Source organism: Natator depressus, chromosome 1 (assembly GCF_965152275.1).
Source record: "Natator depressus isolate rNatDep1 chromosome 1, rNatDep2.hap1, whole genome shotgun sequence".
Lineage (NCBI taxonomy): Eukaryota > Metazoa > Chordata > Testudines > Cheloniidae > Natator > Natator depressus.
In genome coordinates this window covers 245800216-245820658 of record NC_134234.1, presented here as the reverse complement: position 1 = coordinate 245820658, position 20443 = coordinate 245800216, and the positions used below count along the sequence as shown (strand labels likewise).

Below are 20443 nucleotides of genomic sequence, written 5' to 3'. Positions count from 1 at the left end.
AACATAATAAGTAAACAAAAAGAATTCAAAAGCATCTGGTGGTCCAGATTTGACCCTCAGTCCATCTATTCCAGAGGTGGGCAAACTACAGCCCGCGGGACCGTCCTGCACGGCCTTTGAGCTCCTGGCTGGGGAGGCTAGCCCTTGGCCCCTCCCCTGCTGTCCCTCCTCCTGTGCAGCTAGGCCGCACGGCTGGCTCCGTCCCGGTGTTGGGGCTGTGAGCTCCTGCTGCTCTGAGCGGCATGGTAAGGCGGGTGGATAAGGGGCAGGGGGTCCCGGGGCACAGTTAGGGGACAGGGGACGGTTGGATGGGGCAAAGGTGGGGAAAGACAGTCAGGGGACAGGGTGGACTGGATAGGGCGTGGGAGTCCCGGGGGGCCTGTCAGGGGTGGGGATGTGGATAGGGGTTGGGGCAGTCAGGGATGGGGGGGGTGGATAGGAGGTGGGGTCCAGGGAAGCCTGGCAGGGGTGTGGATAGGGATCAGGGGGGCAATCAGGGGACAGGGAGGGTTGGATAGGGGGTGGGGTCCCAGGGTGGTGGTTTGGGGAGGGGGGTCCTGGGAGGGGGCAGTCAGGGGACAAGAAGCGGAGGGGCGGGGGAATTGGATGGGTTGGGAGTTCTGAGGGGAGCAGTCAGGGGGCAGGAAGCGGGAAGGGCTGGCTACCGGGCGGGGGCCAGGCTATTTGCGGAGGCACAGCCTTCCCTATCCGGCCCTCCATACAATTTCACACCCCGATATGGCCCTCGGGCCAAAAAGTTTGCCCACCCCTGATCTATTGACTACTCCGGCTTACGCTCTGAAACATGAGTATTATTTGACACTGCTTTAGCATACACCAATGCAAATCTTACTGGTGAGAGTTGCCTCACTCTTTTCAATATCTAGCCACAGTTTTGACCCTGTGACCTCTATGGTATTTACAGAGCACATATCTTTATTGTATCTAAGGTGCCCTTCTCTGGAGCTTTTCAATCCCAGCTACATTTCCTGAAGGTGACCTGCAGGTATATGGCAAGGGAAACATACTTTATGATGTATAAAAGAAGGTCTGAGCTTTTTTTTTAAACCAAGTTTTTTCCTGACTTTTACACATTAGGAATTAATGCCCTGTCTAGGCTAGAAAATACTATGGCGACGAGCAAACTAATGAAGTGACAGGAACCCAGTAAGTGAAAGCTAAGCCTTTAAGAGGGGACGGTATTAGTTAAGACTGTTTAAAATGGTCTTGTCTGTTTGTTTATACATAGTTAACTTCAACCAATTAACATTCTGAATAAGCCTTTGTTAAAGACTCAACACCCTCCTCCCCCACTTCAATTAAGGTGTTAAGAACTCAAACATTCCTGATACCAGCCAGTGATCCTCCAAAGCAGCTAGGGAAGACCCAAGTTAATATTCTTCATATTTCCAAGGTGAAAAACTAGAAGAAAAGCTTTTTTTTTTTAAAAAAAAAGTCTTTTCAGACTCACTCTCTCTCTCTCGCCACATGTTAAAGAACAAAAAAAGGGTACAAGAGCAAATCTCTCTATAGCCATTTGCAGGTCAGCTCTTAAGCCAGATTATTTTCAATTTTTAACACATCCAAGTTTTCTAATTGCTTTAACTGTTATTGCAAAAGGGAGAGATTTCTTCACATATCTACAGTGACTGCTAAGTAGAGATGAATAAATGCTACAGTCAGTGAATTCACTCAAATTTTTGAACACTTTCTTTTAACTGTTCACTGTTCTTGACTATTTTAACAATTGAGTTCACTGGAAAAAATCTTCATTGAAACAGCCAGTGCTAAGGAATTGTTAGTAAAAAGTGATTGTTGAGTTTGATTACCAGTATTTGCATAGCATCATTACTTGCTATTTCATTAACTTTTTCAAAATCAGCTATAACCGTTTAGCATTGGCACTACTCCTGTTAAAGCAGTTTGCTGCAGAACACAGAGGTCATTAGCCTAAATTCCAAAGGATACTGCGTTGTCTCTGGTTTCACACCTGCAGCGGAGGGCCTGCATTTCTGCACACAAAGGTTCTGAATGTGTGCATTAGGAGCAGGAGTACTGCTTTTTTCTTCTTTTTTTAACCTCAGAGGACTCACGAAGCACTACAGTTCGCAAAGCATTTCGAAATTCTCAGCTGGAAGACACTACTGAGTATAAGCAAGTTTTGTTTCCGATCAAGGATCCCCAAACCCACTCTTCCAAACCTGAAAACAATGACAACTCCTGAGCCATACAGACCCTAAACCCCACACGTGGAAATAAGGGGGAGCCCAACTGATATGAACAAAAACAGCAGAGATCGTCTGGCTGAAGAGAAGACAGGGGAGCCCATGGCTCTGGAGCAACAGAAGAGCTATCATCTCCCAGATGGCACCTGGGAGAAAAGCTGGCAATACCCCCATCGAGGGTGACCAGCTGTCCCGATTTTATCGGGAGACTCCCGATTTTGGGGTCTTTTTCTTATATAGGCTCCTATTATCCCCCACCCTGTCCCGATTTTTCACATTTGCTATCTGGTCACTTTACCCCACCCTGGGCAAAGAAGTCCATTATTAGAGAGGGTGAGGCTCAGCCCCGGCTGGAAGCAGAGGGGCCACATGGCAGCTGCAGGCAGATCGCCCCCCACCCACTCCCTGAGTGCAGTGAAGCGGGGGGCTTTTCCCTTCCCTTCCTTTCCCTCCCCAGGCACAAGGCCAGGCCCAGCGCTCACCTCCCTCTTCACGCGCTCAAAAGCTTCCCACCGACTCCTTCCACGTCAACGCAGCTCACCTGCCAGCACCTCCAGGCCAGCTACAGGAAGTCACGTGATCCCGTCTCTTCCGGGGGCGAGGCCGCCCGCGCCACCCTAGCGCATGCTGGGAGTTGTAGTCCTTGCCCAGCTACATCGCTCTCTGCCCGGCTGAGCTCCGCCCCGCACGCAAGCAATAGCGGGCACGCTACCGAGCTGCCCACGGGCTGTGTGGCTGCTGCTGCATCCCCTTCCCAGTGCCACTCCCACGTCCCGCACCGTGCACACCCATGGCACTGTTATTTTTAGTCCTTCTCCTCCCACCAGACCCCCGCGGAGCCTTTTAGAAAGCGGGGGCAGGGTTTGGGCCCCCCAAAGGGCTTACCCAGGGCCAGGGAGAGACGATAAAGCCCCAGGACCGTTGTAGTCTGGGAGGGCTGCTAGCTGGACAAACGTTTAAGGGAAACCCGGTTCTTAAGCCTGGGGTGTGACGTGTGACCCAGTAACCGCGTTGCCAGGGCAGCTCGGCACACAGTCGCTTTCCAGCTGGCAGCTGTGCCGGAGGGGGGCAAGCCAGTGTCCAGCGGATAATGACGTCACGGCAGAAACACCTCGTCCAGCGGCAAGCCCCTGGCAGCCCCGGTTACCCCGTTCCCAGTCGCAGGGGAAGCCCGGGTCCCCCCATTCCCCACCACCAACCCCCGGCCCCCCTTCCCCGGCTCAGCTCTTCGCCGCCGGCCCTGCGCCGCCGTGAGAAACGGACCACCCCGGCGACCCTCCCAGCTAATCATTTCATCGCCCCTCGCACGTGTCACACGGAGCCACTACTGAAGGCCATTGAAGAAGACTCTGATACATGAGCTGTAGCTCACGAAAGCTTATGCTCAAATAAACTGGTGAGTCTCTAAGGTGCCACAAGTACTCCTTTTCTTTTTGCGAATACAGGCTAACAGGGCTGCTACTCTGCCATCTGCAGGGAGGTGAGAGGTCTGCCACAGAAGCACATGGGGGCTGCTGTGTGAGCGTTTGCTGCGCTCGTTTCCCCGTATTCTGCCCGCACGCCACAGCAGAACTATTCCGGGGGGCGGGGAGACTTGGCAGGCGGCCTGTCTCCACACCGGCTCGCTCGCTCCCACTGTCCCGGGGCACTGAGCACCTTGTTACGCGGTGGCGAGAGACGCTGCCCGAAGGAGCTCGGCCTGTCTCCGAACTACGTTTCCCGGCAGGCAGCGAGGAAAAGGCCAGAAGGGGCGGGCGAGGGTACAAAGCGAGCCAGCGGCACCTGTTCGCACAGGTAAGAGAACGGGGTGAGTAACAGGTGAGTAAACCGCGGCGCGTACAAGGTGGCTGGGGCGTTTCTGGCTGCGTGCGGCTCAACGCCCCCGTAGCGCCCAGCCCCGCTTGGTCCCGGCGGAGAAGGCAGAGCGGGTCGCCGGCCGGCTAACATCAACGCCGGGTAGGAGAAGTTGTGGAAGAAAACAAGCTAAGATGGACTCGGTGCCGTGGGGGAAAAGGGCGCGGGGAAGACACGTGGCTTCGGCACACTCTGATGTGGAGGTGAAGCTGCGCTTTCCGGAACTAGGGCGGGGTGGGTTTTTTTCCTGTTTTTCTGGGTGTTTAAGCCACTTCGCAACGCCAGGCGCGTGGTTTTTTTCCCGCCTGTCTACAAGGGCAGGCCGCAGCTCTCATTAAACTCCCCCCCCCGAAGCGATTCCTGAGGGAGGAGGCAGAAGCCTTTGGCGGGAAGGGGAAGGAAAGGCGGCTCCGTGCTCGGCGGGAGAGGCGTGTCCCTCGCGTGCCAGCGGCTCTAGAGCAGCCCGCGGGCTCTGCGCTTTATATGGCCTGTGGGGGAAGCCGCACGCCGCAATTCTCGCCCCACGGGTGGCCATGCCCTGGGGCGCTCAGGGCTCTGAAGGCCGTCTCTGTGCTCCCTCCCAGTGGGGTCAGGCTGAGCCGAGGGGAGGAGGATGATGTCCTTCTCCAGCTCCGAGTCGGAGGAAGCCTTCGACTACTTGTTCAAGATCATCCTGATCGGAGACTCCAACGTGGGAAAGACCTGCGTGGTGCACCGCTTCAAGTCGGGGCAGTACCACGAGAAGCAGCAGAACACCATCGGGGTGGACTTCACCGTGCGCTCGCTGGAGATCGATGGCAAGAAGGTGAAGGTTAGTGGCTGTCACAGGCTCCGTGGTGACTCAGAGCAGGGGACAGTTAGGACTGGACATCCTGATCAGCACTGAGGGAGGAGGGGCGGCAGATTTGTAGACCTTTTGGTGGTGCCCAGAACCCGCCCCCCCCCCCCAAACTCCGCCCCCCACCTGCCTAAGGTTCTGGGAGGGAGTTTGGGTGCAGAAGGGGTGAGAGGTTGGGCTCTGGGATGGAGTTTGGGTGCAGGCTCTGGGGTGGGGGTGCAGGCTCTGGGAGGGAGTTTGGCGGTGGAAGGGGGTGTGTGGGCTGGGGGTGCAGGAGGAGAGGGTGCAGGCTCTGGGAGGGAGTTTAGGAGCAGGAGGGGGGGTGTGGGAAAGAGGCGGAGGTGCAGGCTCCGGGAGGGGGTGTGGCGCTTACCTGGGGTTCCGAAGCAGGGTGGGCAGAGGGGCCTCAGTGGGCTGCTACCCCCAGGCACTGCGCCCCCCCCCCCCCCCCAAGCTTCCTACTGGTTACAGGAGCAGTGCACAGCTTCCTCCCAGCTCAGCCCTGAGTATTTGGCTATAGAATAGACTGATTGATTTTCATTCTTTTCCATACCTGGGCTGCACAGGATACTGTCTCTTTTCTTCCCTCCCACTCCTAAGGCCACAACATGTTAGCCCTCTTCATAATACAGTTACAAACCAGTTAGGGAACATAATTGCTCTGGAATAATGTCCAAGCCACATTATAGCATGGTTTGGTTCTGTCTGCACAGACCAGCCTGAATTGTGTTATAACCATGCTGCACCTTGGTTATAACATAGTTTTTCACATGTACACCAGCAAAACCAAACCATGTTGTCAGTAGGTTCACTAAAGCGGTTGTAGCCTTGGGCTTTGTCTACACTTCCACATATATCTGCAAAACTTATGTCACTCAGGGTGTAAATAAGCCACCCCACCCCTAGTGACCTAAGCTACACGGACCTAAGCACTGGTGTGCGCAGCACTATGTCGGCAGGAGAGCTTCTCCCGCTGACATAGCTGCTGCTGTTGGTTGTGGGTGGATTAATTAAGTCAACGGGAGAGCTCTCTCCAATCTGTAGAGCGTCTGCACTACAGAGCTTACAGCAGCGCAGCTGCATCAGTGGAGCTGCACTCCTGTAAGATCTCTAGTGTAGCCATACCCTGAGGGTAGATAACACCTAGGAGTATTGAATATCATAAATTCCAGTGCAAACTCTGAAGTGGCATTCACTAGACTTCACTGGCATTACTTCTTTTTTTTTTCTCCTCCAGATTCAGGTATGGGACACTGCAGGCCAGGAGCGCTTCCGGACGATAACTCAGAGTTACTATCGCAGTGCCCATGGTGCCATCCTTGCCTATGACCTTACCAAGAGGTCCACATTTGAATCTATTCCTCATTGGATTCATGAAATTGAAAAATATGGAGCTGCTAACTTAGTCCTGATGTTAATTGGTAGGAGTCAAACATTTTGCTATTTGAATTTTTATTTTTGATACATAGCCTTAACCCCCCCCCCCCCACCACCACTTCATCTCAGGTTCTAGTTACATCAATTTTTCAAAATACATAGAACAGAATGAGTGTAGTAACTTGAGCTATTTTTTTTTTTAAGCTGGAAATGGGAATTAAGTGATTGTCCTCACAACATCAAGTGTTCATATCCTATTCCTTGTTTTTTTCCCCATTATAATGGAACAAACTTACTGCTAGTCTAATCGGGGCAACTCTCTTGAGGTCACTGGACATGGGCCCACTTTCAGAAATGATGAATTTGGCCCAATGGTTCCAATACACACGAGCATAACAAGTTGTCAATGGGCAAAAATGCACCCATCTCAAACCCCTCTCTGATATTCCATATGTTCTCCTTCTGGTGTCCTTTCTACTGATGTGATCTTGCTTCTACTGCCCAGCAGGGCTGATCCTAAGTGGTAACAGGCTGGCAATGGGGACCCTCTTCTAGAGCAGGAAGGCTGCTGCCTGTCTCCCCCCCCGGCCTTCTTTCTCCACAGAAAAGGAGAGTGGTTGATGGGAAGCAGGGTTATTCCTCCCTTCCCTCCCTCCTGCAATCAGAAGTTGTAGTTATTGCTCTTCTCATCCACAGGAAAGGGGGTTGAGCTGGCAAAGTGAGAGAGCCTGCTGCTTTTGCCTGTTCTGTTATCAGCACAGTGCTGACAGCAGCATATTTATACAAGCCACAGAACAACAATCTGACTTGGCCCCGTAGCTTGGCAAGGCTGGGCCCCCAAGCTTGGTAGCTGTGGCTCTGGGAGCTGTGAGCCCCTGCTAACATACACTTTAAAATACTATACTCCTAATTCTTCATAAATAGGTAAGTCCTTCTTAGTCCTCTTCTGAAGAAGTGACATGAAAAAAAAGGTCTGACTTGCATGGAGCTGTAGATCTTGGTGTCAACAAGGGAATAGGAGTCATTTGAACTCTATAGCCCTTAGTCTATTTATTTCTTTCCTGAAATGGAAACACAATCTATTACACTCAACAAACAAATGAAGAAAGCCCTAAATCCTTTGGAAATTGTCCAGTATAGATTCATTGTCTCAGGATAAAACATTGACTCTGTATTTCAAAGGTTGGTACTGCTTAGCTTTTACTTGCTATTCAAACTGTCTGAACCTTTCCCATTTATTCAGTTATAATTCATTCTAGTGTAAATTTCTAATGCAAAATAACTTATGATTCCTAACCTTTCACATTTGAAATGGGTGGCGGGGACAGAGAGGAGACATGTAAGAAAATAAACAGATATGCTATGAAGCTGGGGTGTGGGATTTTTTTGTTTTGTTTTTTATAAAGCCCCTTTAGAAAAATGACTTCTGAAAGAATAAGTTTTGAATTTGCTGAAAAGACAAGTTTCAACATCCTTGAGCAATTTGAAACTTACCACTAGTAAAATATCGTATATGCCAGGAGAATATGGAAGTTCAGGCAGGGGAGGAAAATCTCTTTTATAAGAAGCCTCTGTGTTTGGATGGATATGCAACTTTATAACCATTAAAACACACATTGTGAAAACAAATATAGATATATAAATTAAATAGCCTTAAATCAAACTCTAATAAGTTCTCAAGCAGCAATTTTCCTACTCTGTCTGTAGACTGTTATTATCAATGGAAATATTTTTCATTTTGTGTGTATACGGTGAAATTGATGTTTAATGACACTTACTGATAAATCTAATCCTTCCAAGTCTATTTATTAGCTTGAGGTGCATTCTGGTTTTGGACTAAATTTTGATTTATACTGATAGAACTGTTATACAGTCAATCTGCCTATGCAAAGTTGCTGCTTATTTATATTTAAATTGTAGCTCATATTAAGCTAGCCAACAGTGATAGGTTCATGTATCTTCTGACTTTACCTAAAAACTCCTTAATTGTAATACTGGATCTTGTTAATATCCAAAACTGGGAAGGTAGTCCCTTACCACGGGCTGAGGCTATAAACATTCCTGTTTTCACATAGGAGACCTGAATTAGTCCAGCAATATCCCAGTATTGGTGCTGGGATCTCAGCATCCACCTAAAGATATAGGCCAAATTAATTGGTAGTACCAGAATATATATGGCTTCCATTAATGGTCTTCTGAATAGACATTTGATACTGATGAGAAAATTAACAGAGATATCTGGAACATGTGGAGATGTGTTTTATAAGGAGCTATATTGTGCACAATATATTGGCATTTTGTGTGAGATCACTTTAACAGTTAACCTACCTAGAAAGAAAAAATAGCCACATTAGAAAACACCTATCTAAACTGAATTATCTAACTCGGCAAAACCTCTAAGAAGTTACAAAGTAGTAGGTGAATCTAATTCTTTCCAAGTCAGTGCTTTGGCACCATTTCCCTAAAGCAAATCCATGAGCAAGAAAATGTATTAACAATTTGCAGCATGAATTTGGTAACCTTCACCACAGGCCCCAAAAAGTTGATGTAGTTTCCATGCATGAAACTTTCTTGATTTTAGTGTTTCATATTCTGCTCACTAGAAATCTTGTTTGGCATAATTTTATTCCTCAGCACAAAATCTCTTTAAAAAATAAATATTAAAAAAAAAAAAAATAAAAAATTGGGAAACTAACCAATTGCATTGTCTGCAATTCATACGTTAGAATGCAGACCATTAATGGAAGCCTTTTTATTTAAAGGGAACAAATCGGATGTAGCGGAGAACCGCCAAGTCCTTTTTGAAGATGCCTGTACAGTGGCAGAGAAGCATGGGCTATTGGCTGTGTTGGAGACTTCAGCCAAAGAGGCCCAGAATGTAGATGAGGTGTTTACATTGATGGCAAAGGAGCTGATAGCCCGCAACACCTTGCAGCTTCATGGGGAGCATCCTCCAAACAGCATCTATCTGGACTCCAGGCCGGTGATTGATAGTCCAAGAACAGAGAAGTCCCAGTGCTCTTGCTGATGAGATGTCTCAATCATAAAAGCTGTGAACGTGTGGCTGATGATTCCATATATTTCCTGTTTGGCCTCAAACCATCATTATAATGTATCACTACCTTGCCATTTTGGCCTGTAACACACTCCAGGAGATAGGTGTTGCAATAGTCAAATGTGCTGGATTGCCTTGAACATGGCAGCTGTTGGTACTTAAGCAAAGACTATGAGCTGAGAGGAGAAGACTAGGTGCTGCTAGCCTGAAGAGAACTGTGAAACTGCCTTTGAATAGACTCTCTGAATAGTCTTCTGGCTGTGCCAGAGGCTGACTGTAACCAGGTTTTGTGCTGTTTCCTTTAGGATACATATCCTGCTGTAGATCAAATTCTTTGGTCTTCATAAATAGCTTTACAATGTGTGACACGCGTACTTACACTTTTTTTATTCATGGCTGTTTGGCTTGCATTACTCAAGTGTTCAGATCTCCATTCAGGGCGATGCTGATGGCAGATCTGTGGCAGATACAGCGCCATAACTTATTACTGGTATTTTGATCAGGTAGACAGTACTGCCACATCTATTGTCCTCCCTTTGCCACACAACTTAGCCTCCATCCCTATTGCTTATATAGCAGCCAGAATAATCTGCCTGGTATGCGAGTGGCCCTAGGGGTACTCCCAAGACTTTTTCCCAACTTCAGTGGGTGAGAAGAGCTGCCTTCAGTCTTCTTTGGTCTTTCTGCTGACACTGACTCGTACCAGGGCCACTTTTTGGTGGTTGCAGTTCATAATTCAAATTTAGAGCTGAAAGACTCCCTATTATTTCTTACTAATCCCTTGCTTAAAATGAAAGGAATTGACTAAAAATCATCCCATCTAAAACCGTTGCTGTTCAGGTTGTGGAAATGACACCATAGTTTAGTCTAGGAACTCAAAGATAGCTTTCAGGCTTTTGGTTAGACAGGTAGAATGGCTCACTATAATTTATTTTCAGTAATGAAAGAGGATGGGGATGCCCTTAGTACTGCTATTGGGTTGCATTTTTGCAGTAAAACATTGTCCACCAAAAGCTGGCCCCAATACTGGTTTCAATCAAACTTTTGTATTGTGAAGCTTATCTTCAGCAAGTGGGTGTCAGTGTTTCCTGTCATGACATTTCAAAACTGTATGCTCTGCAAATTGATTCTAGCTTTCTCCGTAAACCCAGAATTTCTTCACTGCTTTGGGAGAAGTCGCATGAGAAATTTGAGGGGAGAGCTGCTATAATGTTAACCGTACACACGTTTCTGCCATTCCTGACAAAGAAGCTTCTACTTGCATAGGTCTCCTGTTCCAGTTCAGTGGAAGGCTTCAGGAAACTGTTCCTTTAACTCCATAATATCAAACTAGTGGTTGGGGGAGGTGAGACAATACCAGTTTGTAACCCTTTCTGAGGAGATTGCCCAAGGGATACTCAAAGCATGGCCCTAAAAAATATTAACTGTGTCCCTCTGTAGTCTACTCAAATACCTCTTTAGTTATGCTGTCACTGGTGAATTACAAGCTAGAATTCCCACTTTATTAGAATAAAATACAGGCCTGCTTATAATGCACAGGGGTCCTAGAAGGTGGTGTGGTAAAGTGCCCTTGGTAGCTTAAGGTTCACATTTTCTGCTCTGCTTTTGAATAACAGGTGGCAGAATCTCTCCTTTATGAAAAGGCTTGTCTGATCAAGCACAAAGAACTTTAAAAGTTGACTGTTAGATTGAAGGCTTGTGGTTTGTTGGTCATACATTTAAACACAGTGAAACTTCCTCTGGCCCAATTTCTTCTTGTTTGTTAAACAGAACTGTTAACGTTCCTAATGTTAGTTCATACAACAGCATGGCAGCTAAGATCTGAAGTAATGGGGGATTCCTACCACTGGCTACAGCTAGAGCAGTCATGTTTGCCACTTGCTATTTAGCCTACATTTACCTCATCAGCCCCATACTTGTCTGCATAATTCTATTCCCCCCAGGTGGGTAGACCTAATGGAAAGTTACAGCCTATGTTGGTTGTCAATTAGTTACACCAACCTTGCTGCTTCAATTAGTCTATCCAGCCCCTTTAATCACTTATTCGTCTTTACAATTCCCTCCTATTTAACTTCTTGGTGATTAGGGGCCTAGAATCAAATGTAGACTTAGTTGAACAGAGAGGTAGTGCTGCTCCGACTGCTGTAATGGGTGTTTTAACAATCCAAAAACCACTTGAAGTTTTTGGGCTGGTACAGTGATCGATGCTTGCTCCTCTGACATTGTTAATTAACAGTGTAAAGGCAGGGGCTGTAAGTGTTTTTTGTTTTTTTTTTTTAACTAAAGTATTCCCTTATGCTCTGCATGCAAACCAAATCCTACTCATGTGAGAGTCCACTTACATCTTTGTACATCATCCCTCCTTGAAAGCAACTTTCCCTCCTAAAACAGCCTTAATATTAAAATAAAAACAAAAACCATTTACTCTTGTGCACATTATCTGGCCTCTTTCTTTAGATAGCCACAACTGATGAGCCAGTCCATGAAAGTTACCACGACGAGTAGCCTTTCCTAATACTTCTCTTGTGCTGATAGAGTGGGTGGAGACTAGGTACCTACTACCAAAGGCTGCAGGACTGTTAGAGAAGCCCTTCAATGTTCATCAGTCCATTTGCTAGGTTAATTACAGGTCCTTACACACCTCCAGCACTACTGGACCTACTGTAACTTCCCCAACCTGATATTCCACTAACCCGTAATTGTCCAGTGTAGGCAGCTTCCACAGTGCTTGCTTTGCCTGAGAGACACAAGCTATCAAGGGTGGTCTCTTCTCTCATCAAGGGGTTCTCCATGTGGAGAACACCAACTGACCTGGCACAGGTCCCCTTCCCTCTACCTTGTAGAGGAGGGAGCAGAGCCTTTTTGCATGAAGTGAGTGCATGCCAACTCTTGCTGGGGGGCTCTTAGCAAATCTTCAGTAGCTCAAACAAATAATCCTACCACTGAGGATTCAGACTAGCCTCCATTTTGGGATGATATTAAGGAAAAGGCTACTCTTCCCTGGGACTTTTAGGAGTTTGATCCTATCTCCCACAATTCCACTGAATCCTTACTCATAGACTCCATTTTGAAATCTCTCCCAAGCCCTTGAATAAAGTAATCATGCTGGGTCAGAGGCCAAGGGGCAATGTGTTTAACACCACTTTACTACACTGCTATGTGTGAATGCACAGAAAAGTGCATTAGGATTGCTAATGCAGAAGCTCTAGTATCCTGGGCAATATTAATGATTACAGAGAATATTTTTCCAGTGTAAATTAAGCCATAACAGTGAGAAACTTTATTGAAAATGGAAGCTTAGATTCTGGGACACAAAATGGCCACCACCACAGGAAAAATACCCATCTGCTAAATTAGAAAAACTTAACTCTATCTAGCAAGTGTCTCACTGAAAAGCACAGGGGTATATAGCCTGTGCCAAGGCAAGGTGATTTTTTTTTTTTAAACTGCTATGGGATTCTTTGTATTTGTTTGTTCCACCTCCAACCCCTACCATCTGTAACTGTATTGTTTAACATCTCCCTTAACAAGCGGGTAGAAAATGAGGCTAGATCTTCATTGTGCTATTTCACAAGCTTGCTGGTATTCCATGTTCTCTATTTAAAATCTCTTAGCTACAAAAAGATGGAGGGAGCCTTTAAAATCCCATAAAACTAGTTTCAAATGGTTGTTACACTCACTAACATCAGACCTTTACACTAGTGTCAGATGAGAGTGTCTGAGACAAGCCTATGATTATCAGTGGTGTCCATAACAGGTCAACTGCAGTCTGGCCAATCCTGAGCATTTAAAAGTAAGTCAGGCCCCCAAAATATCATGATTGGCTTAAAAGCCACAAGTATTAAACGTGGGGTCTTTTCACTTGCCTTCTGGCTTTTGAGTCTTTAGGGTATGCTCATATTTTCAAGTTTTTTTTCCACAAACATGAGGGACAGAACTTTTTTGGGGGGGGCAAGGACAGGGAAAGAGGGGTTTATAATGAAAGATGAGGTTCTCATGTAATCACTGTAAGAGCTGGGGCTGTCAAACATAAAATATTACAAGACTTAGAAACACAACAACTCTTCTTCCAAATGCAAGAGTCAAGTAAGGCCAGTCAACAGGAGAGTTCAAATGTTATCCAGAGTCATGCTTTAAAAGGTTCTAAAAGGAATGATGACAAACACTTATATTCCCATACAGACAGGGGCCCTGAGCTTTTAGGGTCTGTTTACACTGGGAAATTAACAGGGTTTAGAACTGGTTACACCTGTAGCATAGAGCAGGATCGATCTTGAAATTTTCAGTACAAACAGGTTAGGCCATCAAAACCCAGTTCTACATAACTGCTCTGTTTTAGCTGAACTGGAGAGCCTAAGGGTAATTTTTTTCAAAGGCACATAAGTGAGTTAGGACCCTAACTCCCTTTTCAAAAGGCATTTAGGAGCCTAAATATCACTGCAAGTCAATATTTTAATCTTACGTTATTAGGCAGTAATAAGGTTTTTATAAAATATGGTATAAAAAGAGTAAATACTACCAATGAGATTTTTAAAAGCAATATTGACCACTTCCTAGAAGAAGTGTTTACGAAAGCGTATGCTCAAATAAATTAGTACTCCTTTTCTTTTTGCGAATACAGACTAACATCTGCTACTCTAAAAGGTAGCTCCAGTTAAGGCTGTACTCCATTACGCTTGCCTGCATCAATCTTGTCTATAGTATGAAACTGAACCATTATTGATTGGACACCGAACCCAGATTGACTGCAAAGGACAAGCTATGTTCAGCAAGCCAAGATTTAGTGACTGCATTGTCAATTTTATCTAATTAAATCATTTTTTTTATTTAAAAGGTAGCTGCCATATAATTTCCTGTCTGCCACACCAAAAAAGTGTCCAAAAAAAAAATCTAGGGACCTTGGGCCAGAATTAAGATTAGTTTACTGCAGAGTATTCCAGGAATTGAGTGTGGTTCAGCTCATGTTCACACACAAAACAAATTACCATGATGCACAAGTTGTGCCATCGCTGTTGCAATTTTACTTGCTTGGAAGCAGATTCACCACAATTATGTACATGCTTGAGGTTACTACACCATTCTAATTCAATTAGACTGAAAGAATGGGCATTGCAGTTGCACAGTTGCAAGTGGTCCTTACAGCATAATCCAACAAGGCTCCAGCAATCTCTGCAGTCACTGCTCTTTGCCTTAAGTCCCATTCTGATGATTTTTCCAGGTTTGAGCTACTGCAGTGCTGGTCATTGTATGTATGCATTGCTACTTAGAAAACTCATGCCAATTTTTATTGCTTAAAAATAAAGGATATTGCTATACAATATTTCATTTTACAAAATGAATGCTATTTTAATATGTTAAAATGTTAATATATATTATATATCTATATCTATATCACCTGTCCCACTGTGGTTTGCTATGGCAAATAATCCTGTTCCCAGGAGCTAAATTCCCTGTAAACCACGCAACCAGCAGGCTATCAGGGGCCATGCAGGCAGGGAGAGGTGCCTTGCCCAGGGCAGCCCAGCCCTGCCCCACCAAAGCTGCCAGGGAGAGGAGCCCCTGGTGGAGCCCCTCCCCTCCCCGCCCTCCAGAGCTGCCGCAGGTGGGGAGAAGTGCCCCCTCCCCTGGCCCAGCCCAGCCCCACCAGAGCTGCTGCAGCTGTGGAGAGGCATCTCTCACCCAGCCCCGAGCTGCTGTGGCAAGAGAGGGCTGGGGGGAGTTCTCTCCCCATCACAGCCCTGGGGCAGTCTGCACTCCAAACCCCTCATTCCCGGCCCCACCCCAGAGCTCACACCTCCTCACCCCAACCCTCTGCCCCAGACCTGAGCCGCCACCTGCACTCCAATCCTCTCATCCCTGCCTCCCCCCTGAGCCTGCACCTCCAGCCAGAGCCATCACCCCCCCACACACCCCCAACTGTCTGCCCCAGCCCTGAGCACCCTCCCACACTCCAAACCCCTTGACTGCACCCCTACCACACATCACCTCCATATTGGTGCACATAACAAAATTCAATCCACACATGGACGTAAAAAATTAGAGGGAACACTGTGCCAGGACTTATGTTGGAATATTTACTCACACTGCAACAGCAGGAGTGCTGTGTGAGCACATATGAACAACTTTATACTATGTGGGATGAGTTGTGTGGACCCATTGCACTACCATAAGATACAAAAGTCAAGTGAACCAATGTAAATTTCCATTGCATAATTCTTTAGCAGAGGTGAAATTTAGCAAGGGCTAATCCAAGATGCCAGAAGAAGGAACATGGCTGTGAGAAGTTTTTCTAATTCCAAGTTTTCATTGGCAGGATTATGCCTTGAAGCATGAGAGGTTATACATCTTTTATACATTTTTATCCTGAAATTACTGTGGATGTTATTAATCTCATCTATCTCTGAATCTAAAGCTTTAAAAAAAAAAAAAAACCCCCCCAAACCACAGTAATAGTACATTTCACAGATCAATTTTGTTTACAAACATTGTCGCTTAGCATTTCAAAATCTGTTGCCTTTCAATCATATTTAAACTTCCTCTTACTCTTGTATGCTAAAGAAAGGGCACGCAGAAGCCAATGATTGATTATACCATTTTTTTTGGTATACTGCTCAAATATCCTCTTAGCCTCTTCTCTAAAATGTAATCTGTCGCACTGCTAACCCCTTCAGAATCTGAGTTGATTATAAACAAGTCTGGTTATTAATTAATAATCAGACCCATAGCCAGCCAAGTTCAAGTGGAGAGGCTGTGCAATGATATAGGAAGGTACCTCCCCTTGGGTGGCGGGGTGGGGAGAGGTGCAATTTCTTGCATTTTAAAAAATTTAGGAACATTTCATAAGAAAAAAAAATCAAAGAACGGAAGTGCCTACCTTGTATTGAGCTGTAATTCTATACTAGGAGAATCTGTCTGTGGCCAGCTAGATTCTGTTGATACACCAATGAATGAGCACCCAGAATAACCCAAGTGCATCTCACATCAGATGCAGAAACAAACAGTGCATAAGATTTTCAAAAGCCAAATTCAACATCTTTCAGTGCGCACAGCTTATTCTCAATGAAGATGAAGCATACTATTCTATCCCTAACCCCTACAGAGAACATTGGGCTCCCTTTTCCTTTCCTTTGCACAGCCAAGTCTGCTACCTCCCTCCCTCCCCTCTCAACACTTCCTCCTTTCCCACAAAATATCCTACAGAACCACTTTTTTTGTTATTTAAACAGTATGTGCACATTTGTAAATGATTTGGCACCGAGCTTTCTACAGGGAAGTTAATTTGTCCATCATGTTTGGTTCTGCTTTCTCTTCATTAACCCTTGTTTTCCTCCTCTCCCATTTCCTTCCAAAATGGTTGTTACTCTCTCGCTGCATCCTTCCCTATTTTTCCTATGCTTTTGTCTCCCCCACCTAGCTCTGTATCCTTTTCCCCCCCACTCTGCCTGGCCTCTCCCACCCCCACACTTCTCTCCCCTATTTGGGATCTGTGCATTCTACTAGCCACCACAATGTGTGTGTACAGGATAAGGTATCTGGATAGTCTAAGACCAGTTTCAACAGTACTCACCTCTTCCTTCATCCCCGCCCCCCACAGTCTATTTGAAAACATTTTCACTGCCGTTTACTTAAATATCTCCTGATTCCCAGTGACAAAGGTGCTTTACAGTGTAATATACACAGTGGCCCATAAAGGAGGGTGTGGTCCACCAGGAAGTAGTTAGCCTACAGCAGTGCTTTGAGTTCTCTGGATAAACAGTACTAAGTATGAAGTATTATAGCAGGCATTTGTTATCCACTGACACCACAAGCAATATTTGATGTGCATGTTGTAAAATGTACAGCCCAGAACAAACTGACAGAATTGAGCCAGTCTTAGACCTCAACTCTGAGAAGGAAAGCCACCTCTGTTATCACTCAGTGGTAATCCCAAGCACTTTCATAGTTTGGTGGTCTCAGCTGTCTTTGTTCATAAAAATGTTCTCTCTCTTTATATATTATAGAATTTCCTGTTTTGCACAAGGCTGTTGACAAGATACAGTTGTGTATTAATGCTGCACCATGACTATGGCATTGCACAGGACTCAGTAATTACTAGTAACCAGACTAGTTTACACTAAGGGCATACAAACAGAGGCTGAGATCTAGAGACTCCCAGCTTAAAGAAAGAACAGACTTCTTGTTTAATTGTTTGTTTGTTTTTTATTTGGGAAAAGTGCTTCTTACAAAAGGCAGCTGCAACACAATACATCATAGACCTCAGCAACAACTTCTTATTCCATTTTAAAAGTGAAAGGAGAGGCTGTCTCAGGCAAGAGAAGCAGCAAAACAGATCATGGGGCATCCATGAGTCATTAAAAGAGCAGCAATAATTTAACACAACGTTAAAATTCCTGCACTGGAGCTTTGGTGGCAAAAGATGAGCTCTTATCAATGGGATTCTATCTTGCTATTGCATGACTGCTAGTTATTCGCTAGGTAACCCAACAACTCACAACAAGTTCGCAGCTCTTCCAAGCAACCTGCATAACTCAGATGGGATATGAGCCCGGAGTGCCTTGAACCAACTAAGTAGTATAGTGATTTCCTAGATAAGCTCATGGCTTGAGTGGCTATCGATGGTATAAAACTATGTGAGCAATGCAATTAAGGGATCCCGACCTGATGTTCTACTGGATAACAATATGGTGAGAACCCTCTTCTGGCTAACCAGATTCCTACTTTTAGTCAGCCCCTATAATATACATTAGAGAGAGCTGATGTATTAAGGAATGCCAAGTTATATCTGATGGTTAAGACCATAGCCACAGACTGGGCTGAGACCACTAAACCAGTTTCGTGTCCAATTGGAGATTACAATTCATGCACCAAAATGTGAGGAGAGTTGGTTTTTGATTTTTTAAACATATACAGAGAGTCTCCCAGCCCTTGAGATCCAACTCTGCATTTATTTGTTTATACACATTGAAAGTTCTCCTTTCACGTACAAACACATTTTCCTTTCATGCTAAACACAGTAAAAACCTGGAACAGTCACACCTGGTTCTGGTTACACAGTAGTAATAGTAATGTGCAAGTAAACAAGAGACCAAAACCACAAATGAAGATGTGTACATCAGGGGGTTGGAACAGAGCTGAAGCCAGCAAGATGTACATGTGTCTGGCCTGAAATCGGAAGTACTGATTTGAAGTCCACAGCAGAAAAAGGCCACTGGCCAATTTATATCCCCCCACTGCATGGCCACTGCTCTCATTTTTGTATCTGGGCTCTTCAAGATGAGTGTGGAAGTCCTGTAAACACTTTAACCCTGGAACTGGGTGAATCCTGTCAGGAACACAGATGAAGCAACAAACCTAAGCTAACTGTTTGACAGTTAATTCATTTTACAAAAACTAACGTTTTAAAGATTTCTTGTTATTTGTTTAAACAGAGAAAAACAAACACTCCTGGGGCAAGGGGAGGAGACAGACCCTGGGTAAAAGTTATTACAACAGCACCTGGAATTGATAGGCCTGCCTAGGAGAAACACAGGCACTGCCACACCACAGGAAAGAGCTACTGCCTGATGCCGAGCAGACAGTCCAAACTCCGCTGACAGGTGCTATAGATCCAAGTCATAATAATCTTCCAGCTCGTCGTGAAACAAGTCCCACTCGTCCTCGGAGTCTGTCAACTCATCATCACCTCCTGCTGCCAAAAGCATGAGCAACATCTCGCCGAGCTCAAAGGTCACAACCTCATCCTCGTCGTTCTCGAAGGGGTCGCTGCTCTCCCTCTCCTCAATGAATTCCCAGAATCGATTCCTTCGCTGGGCCTGCAAAGGGAACACAGTTATTGCTCTTGTGTGACCGAGAGTTACAAGATACATATGCTCCTGGGGCTTACAATGCTCAGCTCCCAGATATATATGACATGCAGCTAGTCATGCTTCACAATGGGATCTGCATTTACTCCTGCTATAGCTGACCACCAACATTTCTGCCTCAAGATACAGGTGACATTAGGAAATATGTCTCTTCCACAGTCTGCCCTCCATCACTTCCAGTCTTTGGACCACTCTCCCCTCCAATCCACTATGTATGTTTTACTACATAAGCAAATCTGAGGTATTCACACCTTTTCCTTCTCTCTTCCAAAAAGTCTACCCCTTTGTTTTAGAAAGCAAAAGCAGTGAGACTTACTCGATATCTACTCGATGTTCCCACTTTCTGTCTCTGTGGCTCCTCTCGGCGACCATCGGGATATGCATGTTTGTAAAAACAGTTCCCTCCAAATGGACAGCTCCCACGGCCTTCATCAAAATACCTGCATGGCTTGTTGCTGGAAAGGAAAATATCGCAACCCTTACTCACAGCAGAGCCAGTCAGAATTCAGTATTGCATTTGCCTATCGTCCAGGGGGTCTCTTTAAATATGCACCATTTGCCGCTGACACCATTTTATCAATAAAAATACATACACAGAAATGATGTATTACACTATGTGCATACCCAACAGATGTGTGCGTGGGTAGATGCATGCATAGGGAACCTGATGACTCACAGTGCACAAGTCTACCACCTTATGACTGTATCAATTATGTATTGGGTGGGTAAGGAAAAAGCTTGTGAGGTCAATAAGTACATAGGAAAGCTAGGTGACTGTGTGGATGCATGCATCTGTGGGTGGATAAGTAAGGATGCACTGTGGGGGTGGAAAGGAGGTATGAGAGGGCTTTAGATGAACACCCTTGTTCTCCAGGTGTGCCCTTATCTCTGCAGTCTTAACTTGACAAAAGGCTGCAGCGCTCGTACCTCATTGCCTCCTTGTATTTCTGAATGAGTTTCTGCTTCTCTTCCTTCTCCTCCACCCAGTACTCACTTGGAATGACAAAGTTAGATGTGATCCGACATTCTGGGCAGGACCTGGGGAACGAAGAGACTGCACTGCAAAATTCCACATTACAGGGGCGCTCTGTCCCATTATAAAACATATCACAGCACATATCCCATCTTTAAAGATGTATCCTAGTGTGCCTGGGCACTTACTGCCAGGACTTTGTACTTCTTTTTCAATCTACGTTCTCTTTTGCACAAGACGACAACCTAAACTCTTCCT

At 45.6% G+C, this 20443-nt stretch overlaps 3 protein-coding genes across 9 annotated transcripts in view; 1 reads left to right on the top strand and 2 right to left on the bottom strand.

The window, feature by feature from the left end:
• The window catches only part of SLC37A3 (solute carrier family 37 member 3), a 47693-nt gene extending 44875 nt beyond the window's left edge, over positions 1–2818 (bottom strand). Inside the window, exon 1 of one of the 2 annotated variants that reach the window (XM_074940164.1) lies at positions 2767–2818. The gene's annotated coding sequence lies outside the window, so the exon portion shown is untranslated. Of the gene's footprint in view, positions 1–2707 lie in introns of both variants that reach the window. The other variant, XM_074940154.1, reaches the window with a different exon arrangement.
• Positions 2819–3520: 702 nt separating this feature from the next.
• The window catches only part of RAB19 (RAB19, member RAS oncogene family), a 34447-nt gene continuing 17524 nt past the window's right edge, over positions 3521–20443 (top strand). For 2 of the 6 annotated variants that reach the window (XM_074940263.1, XM_074940253.1), the window contains exons 1-3: positions 3521–4019; positions 4664–4890; positions 6155–6338. In XM_074940263.1, coding sequence (XP_074796364.1) covers positions 4693–4890; positions 6155–6338 — 382 coding nt within the window. In that variant the 5' untranslated portion in view covers positions 3521–4019; positions 4664–4692. Of the gene's footprint in view, positions 4033–4663; positions 4891–6154; positions 6339–9056; positions 11876–18777; positions 20415–20443 lie in introns of those variants that run through there. The other 4 variants (XM_074940244.1, XM_074940235.1, XM_074940216.1 and 1 more) reach the window with 4 other exon arrangements.
• The window catches only part of MKRN1 (makorin ring finger protein 1), a 35300-nt gene continuing 32456 nt past the window's right edge, over positions 17600–20443 (bottom strand). The window contains exons 6-8 of the mRNA XM_074940204.1: positions 20140–20250; positions 19529–19667; positions 17600–19161 (exon numbers count right to left, since the gene is read on the bottom strand). Of these exons, the coding sequence (XP_074796305.1) occupies positions 18949–19161; positions 19529–19667; positions 20140–20250 (463 nt within the window). The 3' untranslated portion in view covers positions 17600–18948. The remainder of the gene's footprint in view (positions 19162–19528; positions 19668–20139; positions 20251–20443) is intronic.